The sequence below is a fragment of the Calidris pugnax genome, unplaced genomic scaffold, assembly GCF_001431845.1.
Source record: "Calidris pugnax isolate Ruff unplaced genomic scaffold, ASM143184v1 scaffold448, whole genome shotgun sequence".
Taxonomy (NCBI): Eukaryota; Metazoa; Chordata; class Aves; order Charadriiformes; family Scolopacidae; genus Calidris; species Calidris pugnax.
The window spans coordinates 403,307-416,575 of NW_015091198.1; the positions used below are offsets into that span (position 1 = coordinate 403,307).

At 43.6% G+C, this 13,269-nt stretch overlaps 1 protein-coding gene across 15 annotated transcripts in view; it reads left to right on the plus strand.

Annotated features, from left to right (window-relative positions):
- Positions 1-13,269, plus strand: part of MAP2 (microtubule associated protein 2) — a 248,382-nt gene that overhangs the window by 229,856 nt on the left and 5,257 nt on the right. For all 15 annotated transcript variants that reach the window (XM_014959620.1, XM_014959619.1, XM_014959626.1 and 12 more), the window contains one exon: positions 12,942-13,023. In XM_014959620.1, coding sequence (XP_014815106.1) covers positions 12,942-13,023 — 82 coding nt within the window. The remainder of the gene's footprint in view (positions 1-12,941; positions 13,024-13,269) is intronic.

The window sequence follows — 13,269 nt, forward strand, 5'->3', positions numbered from 1 at the left end:
AGCTCCTTTTTACTTCCCTGAGGTTGCTGAGTTACAGCAGTGGCAGTGTGAGTGCTTTAGAAAAGGTTTGCTTCTCAACTACCTCCAGGGATGGGACACCAGTGTGAATGACATGCTCCTCTATTCAGCTGTCCTGAAAACAAGACAGTCCAGGAAGCTGGGTTGCACAGTGTTTCCAGATCAGATACTTTTATATACTATATATATATATAGATGAGTTTTGGAATACAGAGTGGAACATACAGAACGCTGAGGTTTATCTAATGCTGTCTCAGGAAAAGCATAATGATTTGGATCAAAACTTAACATTGCAACCCTATGCCTACTGCAGGTCTTCCAGAGAAATTAAAAAAAAAGCCAACCCAGGCTCATGTGTTAAACAGGAAGGTATCACTTAGGCGTTCATCCTGTTTTCATGGTCAATTAACACATTCAGAGCTTTCCGGCATTTGGACGGTAGCTAGTTACTCAGATAAAGTCAAGAAGATAATGCCTCAGCAAGGGTTCTTCTGCCTTTATTTTGACAATTGTCTGTAATTATTTTGTTTGGGAGCTCAATTCCCGTTTGACATATTGTGTAGCAGATGGTCAGGGTGTGCAGGGGCTCCAGGAGGCTTGGAACATAAGTTCAGACTGTGCATCTGGATTAGCGTTCCTCATAACAAGCCCAGCTGCTGAACCTGGGGCTTGAAACCAGCATCGTTAGCCTATCCTCCTCCCTCTTATTCTCTGTGGGCTGCAGCAGCCACAGAAGACCAGGGGGGACACAGCAAATTGTATTTCTCTGTAAACACCCTGCCTAGAGAGCTATACTTCCTTAGCAGTTCTGCAGAGTCTTTGCTGGGTACCGGCACAGAACTTGGCATTTGACTCTTTTGGGGATAACGGGGGAAACCTGCTGGGTAGACATAATGTCACTGACAGAGCTAAAGCATTTTTTAATTCCTGGTGGTATGAGGCCACTGAGCTCTGGGTTGGGCAAAGAGAGACTCCCTGAGCTTTTCCTTTATGTCTCCTTTATGCCATAGTTGCTCAGTCTAGACAAGAGTGTTTAGGATTAAGTTTTTTCCATTTTCAGCAGTTGAATTTTATAGGGTCTATGAGAGGAACACACAAAAGCTGATTTCATTTCCCTGTGTCTGCTCTCTTATTTAATGTCTGGTGGCAGGTACTGCCCTGGCTGAAATGAGCTGTTAAATGCTATCTGCTTTTAGTGATGATACATGAAACAAACAAAACGCTGCTCAAGTTTTATAACCTGAACTGGAAGTGCTGATAGCAATAACAACAGGAAAAACAAGCAGACAAAAAGCCAGCATATATCTGGGCAAGTTAAGTACATAAACATGACATGCAAATCACTAAAGGAATACAGATATGCAGCCCCAAAGTGTCATTTGGAGACAGACTATCCTTTTACCAGAGGCATATCTGAACCTAGCTCAAGGTCTTTTCTTAGCTTACAGCTGTCCCAGAGAAAGCAGATGCATTCTGAAACTGCCAGAGGTTGAGGTGTAGAAATGAAGAAGGAGGGGATGCCTGAATGCTAAATAAATCAAGAAATGCAGTGCTTCAGCCTTGAATTTCATCAAAAACTCATCAGATAGCAGCCTGATTTTACTTCAGCTCTGACTTGCCAGCCAGAGAAACAAAGAAAAGGAGAGAAATGGCTCCACCTGACAGGGGCAAAAAAATATTTAAAAAACAAGAGCATGCTTCTAGGGGAAGAAGCAAGCTAACTTTGCACTGCATTAAGCATCTACTAGGAATGAGTATGTGTTTAATTTGGTATTCTGCAGTGTGGAAAAATGAGGGCTTCTCCACTCCACTCTGTGATGCAGCCAGTAGGTGGTTGTCTGGTTTTCTCTTTATAGTAGAGTATGGTGAAATGTATCATTCTTGGCAAAGCTCAGAGGCGACTTGCTCATGGGTATGTCTGCTGGGCTTCAGATGGATTTTCGCACCGCATCAGCTGTGGAGGAAATGCTGTGCTTTCAAAAGTAACCCATTTGCATCTGTTATTTCTCAGACAGCCCAAGGGAAGTATGGAAGAACTGGGGGAAGGGGTTGGAAATCTGTTTCAGATGCCAAGAACAGTTTTTTTTTTCTGTTCTGATATTTTTTTTTCTTCTTGAAATTCTTTCTATGGATGTGGTTTGTACCATATTGGAGTACTAAAGTGCACCAATTGAATTTTTTTATTACGGACCAGGCAGAGTATTTATAAAGCATCATAGGGCTTCAACCAAGGATAAAGTCAACCTAGATATCTTTTAATTTAATCTTAAAATGTATACATCAGAGCTTATGCATAGGCAAGAACTTGAGTGGATGTGAGTCAGCATAGCTTCATCAAAGTGGATGGAGCTGTACAGACTAGAACTGTGGGCACAAGATTTAAAATATCGGTAACTATAGTAACAGCCAGGCACCTTGTAAGATGACACATAGAAAAATTAAATACCTAAGCCATGTTGAAGAATGAAATGTTCCTTGAAGGTTTTTAGGAAGATTAAGAAAGAACTTCATCTTCCCTAAACTGTAGAAAACAAAGTGCATTTAGTCATGGGTCAGAAAGTCTAAATAAATTCTTCACACAACTATTCAGTAGAATCCGTCCAGAAACAACAAAAAATGCTGACAGGGAGAATAGGCTTCTGCATTAAATGATAAAGGAGACTGGCACAGGGAAGGATAAGACATCTCAGAGCTGGGCAGACGAGGCAGCTTGGATAGGTATCTGGTGTCATCTTTGCACAATTTTTTGTTAGGTTCAAAGTCAGTTTGGATGGCAGGAGAGATTCCCCCACAGCACGCACCCCCATCATCACAATTTATGACCCAGTCTGCAGAGAAAAGTGGGCTCCTGAAGTGTTCCCTGCCTCAGCTACAGTCTGCCAGGATGTAAAGTCAGTGCAGAGACAGGCAGGTCTGGTGGCCCACCAAGAGCTGAGCACCTCCTGGGAGAAATGCAGCTCAAAAGGTTATTCAGCAGGTTCACCTTGAGACAGCATCTTAAACTCCTCTTCCTCCTACTTCACGTGTATTTGCACCAAGTTACAAACACTGATGACAGCCCAAAAATTAATCTGAAGATCTAGATTATATGCTGTTGTTGCACTGGTGAATGAAGAGCATCCTAAAAGGCAGTGGAGAGTAAAGGCTTAACAAAAAATGCAATCTGAGTTGTTACTGGATCCCGTCTCGTCTCCCATCTCCTTCTGGCACATCATGTGCTTTTTCTCCAATCCATTGTGATCTGCAACATACGTGAGCCAGCACTTTGAGAAGGTCCCTGCTCAGGACAGCGATGAACATAAATGAGCTATAAGGTTCAAGCTTTGGTGCTTTCCCAAGCCAGAGCCACAGGAGGCAGCTGTTTCGGGTGGACTGATGATCTAACATGGCTGTTGTTAAAGTACTTAGCTAATGAGAGATTGGAAGGCAATTGTTCCCACACTGTTAGCTACATTCGTTGGAATAAGCTTGTGCATTTACCAAGTCAACAGTTCATATCTGCAAGATAAATTCTTCTCTCAGTCTGCTTTTGTAGCCTTTATACATTCCCACTTTTGTGGATTTACAGGACATTTGTTCTGGACTGAAAATTAGAAACTAATTCATCCCTTGTTAATTGCAGATCTTCAAATGGAAAGAAAAAATAGGACTTTGAGGCACAATTTCAAAACTCCGTCACGGCTCAAAACCATAATTTTAAAATTTTTGAAATTTAGAATTTTGGCTGATCATTGCAGATTGTACAGAAATAACATCTTGCAGCTCCTGTGTTCAGTCTGCACTCATTTAATGGAAGGCTTGCCCGAGTACAGTCTGTACAGTTAAGCCTTGAATTATCCTGAATAAAAAGCAAGATCCTTCTTCATGAAGAATTTTAGAAAAATGAAGCAATCATTGCCAGGCTCTAGCAAGTTTCAGAAGGTTTCTTTGAGGAAACGTGTTTGGTTGGTAGAAATGAGCAGGGAATTGGGACTTTCTTTCCAGATCTGACATTCACTTTTTATGTGGCTGAGCCACAGTAGCATCACTGCTGTGCCTCAGCCATCTGTAAAATGTCTGTCATGCTCATTGAGGACAAATAGTGAACCACAATCAGGAGGGTCACAAGCTGTCTGATGGGGCCTTAACCAGTAACAGAACTTCCACTGACTACGGTAGCTGTAGGTCGATGCTTCTCCCTCTGGTGAAGGCAGTTAGCAGCAGCACACTGGTTTCTGTCCATCAGATGGAGTGTGTTCAGTCTGTCCAGCCAGAGCTGAAGGTATCACTCTCTGGTGGATTCAGTATCTTTCCACCAACTATAGCCAGCAGCTTAAGTGACCAGCTCCACCTCCTAAGGATTCAGTGTCTTTCCACCAACTACAGCAGCAGCTTAAGTGACCAGCTCCACCTCCTAGCTGGCTCGTATTAGAGGAGACAAATCCCATCCGTGATGTACCATACGTTGTTGGTCTCTTGTTAAGGGTAGAAGCTGGGTTTTTTTCTAGAGTTGATTAAAACTACCAGGACATAAATTGCCATGACAGTCTGAGTCATCCCAGCAGCAAGTTCAGCAGAGGAGGCATTTTCAGCTGTGCTCTAACTGGTCTAGATTTTGGCAATAAAATGGGGAAGGTTGTTCTTTTGGGAAAAGTGTTCAGGCAATACATAATCCGGATCAGAGCTGATTAGTCATATGATGGCTAAAGGACAGGAAAGGAAAGGATAAAAACCTTCATTTTGTTTTTTTTTTTACTTGAACAATAAAAAGAGATGCTAATGGACATACCTCCTAACCTTTGGAAAAGAGACAAACACAAGATATTTTTTTGAACTTTTGAACCTAATTTTCTCCATTATGATGGACTAAAGAAAATCCAGACATAGTGACTCAAAACTCATCCCTTCTTAAAGATCAGGAAACTGATTTGAAAACTGTGATACTTGATGCTCAACCCTTGATATTTGAAGCTATTAGTACTCTTTCCAAGAGTAGGAACTGTTACCTCTAAAATTTAAGTATCAAACTCTGTAGTTTAGCAAAATCTGTTTGGTTGTGGTTTTTTTTTGTTTAAGGGAGTACTAAAGGATCCTGTGTTTTTGCTGAATTAATTGAGCTCCTAGGATCTTTTTTATTTGGTATGCATGAATCTCCTTCAACTTTTTTACTTGTTCTTTTGATGAACTCCCAAGATTTAGTGAGGAGTGTATTTACAGAACACATGTTACAGTTTATCTGATGTGGATCCTGCACTTCCTTGAGCTGTCTGTTAAATTCTTTGGCATGGAAAGCGGTCATTTCACTTTGTATTTCCCAGCACAAAAATGTCTCCGTGTTTTGGTGTAAGCTTTCCTTCCTTTATTGACAGGGATGTGCCTAGTTCAGTGTGGCCACCTTATTAATTAGGTGAATACGGTTATTTGCAAATAGGTAGAAAGAAGCTTTTGTAAATCAGCCATCATTGTCCTATGCAAGTGTTAAAGAATGGCTGATTGCAAGACATCTCTTCTATTTTACTGACACTTCCCATTGAAACTACCTATTTTCAGCTGTTTGTTTTTGTTTCACAGTTTAACTGTTCAGGCTAAAATATTACATGCTCAGTGTCTGTCTCTGGGTACATTTTTAAAAGTCAGAATTATTCTCCTATCTTGTTCACCCTGTGCTGAGAGCAAGATGAGGATGGGACATTATTTTCCCTATGCTATGTCCAGTGCAGCCTTCTCTTTTGAATCTCACTAGCTTGTAGGCTGGCAGCTTCACTAGTGTGTGTATCCAGTAAGTTCAGGAGTGCAAAGGCTGAACATGACCACAAGCTCTGTTTGTACATGTGGAAAGTCTGAGGCACAGTCCTTCTCTTCAAGGGCTTTGCTAAACCAAATATCCTTCTCCTTTTCATCTACATGTAGCCTCTGCCAGGAGCATGAAAACTGTAGTATTCTCTGTCCTTGGCAGCATATAGATTTGGAAGCACTTAGGACTGTCTCTTGATTCTAATCAGGTCTTAACCTCAAGCTTGCTTCCTATACTAGATCAATTCTTGTCTCACTCAATCCCCGTGTTAACCGGGAGACCAAACTCTGAAATAATGTCTAGTTCCTGGGATGTAGCTGTGTCAAATCGCTGTGATGCTGTGGTAAGAACCTGACCTCTTTGATAATTACGAGGAGTCTGGGAGCTTTTCCCAATATCACATCCCCACAGCATGTTCAAATGGCAAGTGGAGCCAAGCTACAGTATTTTTAAATGCTTAAGGCACATTGTTTGTAGCAGAGCTTCTCAGAGGCCATAATTGCAAAGCAGGGAGAATATAATCATCAGCTTCTTGGAAAATATATACAGAGCCTGTAATTTTATCACCATCACAATTTTTGTTCTTTGAGTATTTTTGTTTTGATGTGTACCAGAGTAGTAAGCCACAAGAGGGAAGCTGTTTATGGATTCTCTGCCCGGATGCTGATAAGTTAGGGGCTTTCCCTCTTGTTGTGAAAAGCAGCTGAACTGAATGAATCTGGGCAGCAATAGAACATAATTCTTTCTCTTTCAAAAGCACTTTTCAATCATTGATGTTGTCTTTAGCAGTGAGGCACAACCAGACTAAATTCTCTCTTGCATGTCTTTGCCTTCCACTCAGTTTTTCTACAAATTTTTGCTCATCTGCAACACAGCGGCACAGTACTGACAGAGCAGAGTCTGCTTCAGATCCCCAGACTGGAAACTGGTGCATATGGAGACTTTGAAATCCAAATTGACTTTCTGTGAACAGCCATAATAAGGCATATATCTAACTGGGAGATTCACAGGTACTGCCAGCCTGTCACATCTCCTAATGTTAGTCAGCGTAACCCGAAACATCCCCTCTTATCAAGTGTAGACATTGTCCTTGGACCACAGCCCCTTCATGTTTAGATTGCTGGTCGGGCCACTAGAGTTTATCCTGCTGAGTGCAGATCAACATATACTTCATAGAATCATAGAATTGCCAAGGTTGGGAGAGACCTTTCAGATCATCTAGTCCAAGCATCAGCCTAACACTGACAAAAACCATCACTGAACCATTATCTCTAGGCACTACGTCCACCCATCTTTTAAATAACTCAGGAGATGGTGACTCAGAACCCCAAGAAAAATTCCTTCAGCACTTGGTTTCCTAGCAGACTACCCATTAGTGTGCACAATCTCTTTGAACGGTTAATGGTTTGCCATCCATCTCTTGACGCTTCGTCAGACAGCATTCAAACAGCACAGAAGATATTGGAGCACAGTGTCTGATTGCTGTCAGGGACTACCTAGAAGTAGTGTGACACAGTGAGGCTGTTCTGTGTGTACGTCGGCACACTCTCTGCCCTGGACTTCACTTCTGGACTGCTGCTGAGGAGTCATCATAGGACAGACTGGGGTTAAGGTCTGTAAGACTTCCAGGGCTTCAGACAGAAGCCATTTTTATCCTTGCCCAATGTGATTTTTGTGGAGTAAACACCTTGTTGCCTGTAAGGCTTAATTTTTCCACTGTGTTTTAACTCCATGTAGATATGACAAATGCTGAAGAACCTCAGCTTGGTCCTGATCAAAATAGTCAATTCCAGGCTCTATCCAGCATACCTGGGCAAACCAGCATCCCGTCAGAAGGGATGTACACATTTCAGATTGGCAGGTCAGCACAAGAGTTATGAGGGAATCTGTCAGGACATTACCTTGTGGGATGTTTAGAGAGTGTGAACAGAAAGCAGTCGTGTTTCTGCCACAGTCTGAAGCGTTCCCTTTCCTGAATGAGAGCATGAGCAGGCTTGATCTTTCATTTAATGTGCAGCACAACTGAAGTGCATATATATACATCCCTACCACACCTCCACCCCCACACAAGATGTACATACACATTCAGGAACACAGAGACCTTCCTGGTGAGTCATGGTGTTCAGGCTGTCTCTGTCAAAAGCAGCTGCATCATCTAATTCCTTTCATCATGGCACTTTCATCAAGTGCCATCATAAAAGTTTACCATTTTGTTTTTGTAGCTCTGTTCCTTTGGGAGGCAGTTCCAGAGCTTCCCAGTTCTGATAGTTACAGATTTCCCTCTAGATTCCAGCTTCAAATAATTCACAGTCAGTTTACATTCTTTGTTTGCAAGCCAAAGTTTCTCTTTAGCCTAAATAGTTCCTGTCCCTCTCTGGTATTCTCCCTCTGATGTTTACAGACTGATTTCTCAAAGGAAACAAAGCTCGTGCAGTCATGCTGGCTGGCTGGCAGTCTTAGCCTTCCTCAACTCATTTGTAACTTGGTGGCCCATTTCAACCAGTGCTGGCAAGGCAGCGGTGGTTAGAAACACAGGCGGTGGTCCCTTCAAGTTGGGTGATAATTGTTGACTGGATATGAAACAGAGACTCAGCAAAACACTGTCATTGGAGAAAAGGCAGTGGTAACAGCCCCTTCTCTACAGTCAGATGCAACAAACACCTGGCCAGTTGTGTATTGGCTTCTATTTGCCCAGTCTAGCAAACCTGGGAGAAAGCTTGGGAGACATTGCTGGGAAGAGGGGATAGGGCTTGCTGAAGAGTATAAGGTGGAGGGATTAAGCAGTTTAAAGCTTTCATCTGTGGGAAACAAAGCTTCATTAGTTTGTGGAACACTTTGTTACAGAGGGCAGTCATGAATTAAATATGTGCAGGAGTGTTGATATATCCCAGGAAAGGGAGGAACAGGTCATGAGGAAAAACCTGGATCGTCTTCTTTGTGGCAGATGACCAGCAGAACACATCTGCATCATTCAACTTACTTCAGCCCTCAGCATAGGGTAAAAATGATACATAGGTCTCCTGCTGGCCCCTCTCCACAGTTTCACCCAGTGAGACAAAGAGGATAATTGAGGTGATTGGTCCTTTACATATCTGCTAGCCAGGTCCATGGGCCATGAGACTCATAAACTGTCAGGCTTCTGGGTGCAAATGAACCTCGAGGCACTTGATCAAAGGCACACTCTCAACTTTTCACCTTGCTTTCGCTCCATTTTTAAGCTATAGACCCCCGTCCACAGTGCAGAGGTCTTGTCATGACCCCTCAGTCAGCATTTTCAGAGCAGATGCATCCCTGTGGCCATGGCTAAGAGGCGCTGGTGATCCATTGCTGAGAGATGTGCTTACAAAGTGCTAGGAAGGCTTTCTGTTTTGCCCAGTTGTGTCTGGCCCTGAAGCTCTCTGGGAGCCAGATCTGACTGCACATCTGACGTGTGTTTCTGTAACTGATGTGACACCTGTCTTGTATAGTACTTGGGTACATTTTTAAACAAATAGTATAGCGAGAGAAAGCAGAAGCATAAAGCTCTAAAGGCATTTGCTTTCATGTTCTAGTGTACATTGGTTTACTTGGACGGATTAAGCAGATAGGAGAGAGGAAGACAGAAGTCAGTTTGCCTACTGAAGGTGCCCTTCTGAAGGTGACCTACCAGTTGTGGAGTTTTCTGGTGCTGTCATCGCCCTTCTTGCTGAGTGTGCCATCACTGCAGATCTTTACCTATTAAAGCAATAGAATACTTAACATCTTAATGGTTTGGCTGATGTAGCAGTTATGTTACATATAATGAGGAGGACCTGTGAAACAGCTTGCTGTGAAGAAATTGTTCATGTTAACTTGCAAAATGTGGCCCTCTGAAAATTTATTCTTGGAGTTTACTGGGCTTAAGTCAAGGATGCCCTCCAGGTGCTTAGTGCCAAAGAATTCAACTTGTTATCTAAAATGTGACATTATCCCCACTGCAGGAGCCAAGAGCTGCAAAATCTAATATTCCTGTAAGAGGGCAAATAGTCTTTTCCTAGTTTGGAGAGTTGAGGCGCAGAGGGAGTGATTTGTCTCAGATTTATCAGGGAGCCTGGGGCAGTTTGTGGACCTAAAACCAGGAAGCAGAAACTGTAGTCGCTGTAGGTTCATCTACAACAGCAACCAACAAGACTGTGCAAAGTAATACATCAGTGAAGGTTCTACAAGTGCCATTTAGCAAAATGAATAGATAATGCCCAAAATCCTGTGGCTTTCTGTAAATTCATATTCTATATTAACAAAAGATAAATAGAAAAATAAATAAAAACCAACACAACTTTTGGATAAAGACTTCATATTTAACCCAGAGAAAAAATATGCTGCATGGGTGGTACTCGTTAAGCAAGTAAAAAGCTCCTGGTGCGATGAAGGCAGGTGCAGCCTTAACCAGAAACACCTTCTCACACACCTGAAAAGCCTAACACAGTCCCCCACCCTTGTTGGGAAAGAAGCCTGGAAGCTGTGTCACTCAGGTGTGTGCTCAGCACCCAGTTGTTCCTGCCCTACTGGTGACTGCCATTCAGCAGAACATCTTTCCCTGGGAGGACAATCATTAGTGGCACCTGAGTTCTGCCAGGTGGAGGAACAGCTTTGATACAGAGGTCAAGATGGGGGTCAGGCAGGGGGTAGCTTGGCCTTTCCGTTGCAGAATTCACCTCCAGGCACTGTCCTGTGCCCACAGTGCCTCTGTGGCTAAGGTAACACATTAAAAATGTGGGCTTCTGGCATCTGTAAGGGAGGCTGGCACCATCAAGGGAAAGTCAAGTACTAGTTCTGCCAGAAACAAAGAACACAGTGGAGAAGCACAGTGCTGCTAGCACCAGAAAGTTGTTGTGACCAACTTTATGGCCAGCACCAGAAATCAATAAGCAGTGATTGCAGCTGTAGGTTTCCAGATGCTCTTGTTTTCTGCATTGCCCTTCACTAAATGACAGTAAAGAGAGAGAGCAGTATGGAGCTCTGACTTCGGTTTAACTAATTGTGGCAATCCCCATTTACAGGACACTCTGAGGTCTGTTGTATGAATGTAGGTGCTGTTATGGCTGTATCGCAGAAGAAGGGGTGAAATACCTCAGGATTTCAGCCCCTGCCTGAGCTGGCTGGATCTGGGATTTCTGCATCAAAGGCTGGAGTGCTGAGCTGTGGGAATGAGGGTTTCCATCTTCTCCTTGTGGCCAGTTCAGCAGAAACTCTGGCCCATCGCTCAAGAGAGCTTAGGACAGGCTGTCCAAGGGCTGTCCAGTCCAGGCAAGAGTTCTTTGAGCTTTTCAGGGAAAAGACATCTTTCGTATGTACAGGATAAAAACTTCCCCCTTTGTATTTCACCACCACTTTGTGGGACAGAAAAAAAGAGCAGCTGAATACGTTTACATGTGCAGTGTTAGCACACTAAGTATGGAGATTGGTGTGGTTTACTTCCTCACATTTCAATACAAGAGTCAGAAAAAGGAGTCACAGCAGGAGGAAAAATTACCCTGGCTCCCTTGTCCTGCAGCCCGGTGGAGTGTGTGTATGGTATATAGTAAGTTACCTCCGATTCCTTTTAGGTTAGGATTTTAAACAAGAAGATCGATTTTAGCGATATTCAGTCCCGGTGTGGTTCCAGAGATAACATCAAACATTCTGCAGGGGGAGGAAATGTAAGTAGCACAGACGCCCTGTGAACAGGCATCTCCACTGTGGTGACCCACCTTGCACAGCTAGACCCCTCTGTCTCCCTTCCTCTGAGCACTACTTTCCTTCTTGCTACTGTTTCACATGTGAGTGTGGTCTGGTAGTTGTGTGAGCCCCGTGTATAGAGTGGTCGCCTTCTGATCTTTCTCCACAGAGCACAACATGTTTCCAGAATGTGGACAGGAAAGGAGCAAAGAAGGGTTTTCTCTTAAATACCCAAGGATGCTGACAGTGAAAGTCCAGTATGAGCCAAAATGGTTCAGGGCCTTTCACGGGACTGGCCCAAGAAAGTAATTTCCAGAAAGATACTCCAGCTCACAGTGAGACTCCAGCCTCACAGCTGGGCATCTTCCAGTGTATCAGTCCTTCCTCAGCTAACCTGAGAGGAAGAAGAAGAAAAATAAAACATAAGGACAAAGAAAGAGCAGAGAGAAGATGGGATCAGCCAGAATGCTAATGCTAACATCACAGCATTATTCCACTACAACAAACTGAGGTCGCTCAGGGTTTGACCAGACACCTGTTAATTCTGGCAGTCGCAGTGGAATAGCTTAAGGTGGCTCTGACCCCTCTGATGGAAATAACTTCCCCTCAGATGGAAGAGCTGATGATGTGAGCACATCTGATGCAAACAGCTTCAGTACAACCACCAGCGCTGGCTTAAGTCATTGCTGGTGCTGGGAGCAAACCGCTGGCATTGCGGTCATCCTGGAGCTCTCGTCTGGCCTGGAGCAGCTGCAGCTTCTTAAGACCTACTAAGACAGTCGCTGTGATTATGGGCCCCTTCTGGGGGCCGGCTGGGAGCGCAGCAAGGCAGGAGTGTGACTGTGTGGCTTTTCCCAGGCTGGGCTCAGCAGAGTCAGGGCAAGGCTGCTGGCAGCGGGGCGCAGAGCAGCCTGTGCTGCTGCCTGGCTGAGCAGAGCGATGCCGCTGCTATCCGGTGAGCACCAGCCAGCTCAGGTACAGCTGCAGGAGTCACATATGTAGATTCATCAGGCTCTCCATAGAGGATTGAAATGCACACCGTATTTAGATGCAGAAAAATATGAAACAGATGGTAGAGAAAAAAAACAGTCACTGAAATATTCCTAGTTGCCAGGATGCACATTGAAGAGCAGAAGCAAATGGGATGCGTCCTGCTGCTTGCAGGGCTTTGGAACATCCACCCTGAGGGGAGGCTCAGAAACATTTTAAGAAGAACCCACAAACTAATCTGCTTTGTCCTCCTCTTCATTTTGCTAATAGTAAAGCTTAACCCAGCTCTGTCGGTTCCCTAGGTGGGAAGGAAGCTTGCTGTATTAATCCAGGTGCTTCCTCCTTTGTGGCATGGTCTGTTTTCTACTAACCATGTCTCCTTTTCCAGTGGTTTGTAGAGGCTTGGGCTCTTCCTCCAAAGGGCTTGGCTTTTTATTTATTTCTTTTCATTCCTGTAAATTGTGTGTGTGTGTGATTTTGACAGGTACAAATCGTAACCAAGAAGATCGACTTGAGTCATGTGACTTCCAAGTGTGGTTCACTCAAGAACATCCACCACAAGCCAGGTATTGTAGGAGTTTCTGGGGTGTGGGACAAAGCAGGGACCTAATCCTGTTACCTGAAGGAGAAAACATGGACGATACCATTTTCTTTTATAGTCCCAGAGAAAGTAAATACGCTTTAGTAATAAAAATAATATTCTTAACTCTACTTAACTAAAGACATAAAGGTAGTTTAGAGAATCTAGTTTAGAGAATCAATACAAAATAATGCAGAAGGATGCTGCTGTGACATAACGTCAATTTGACAAG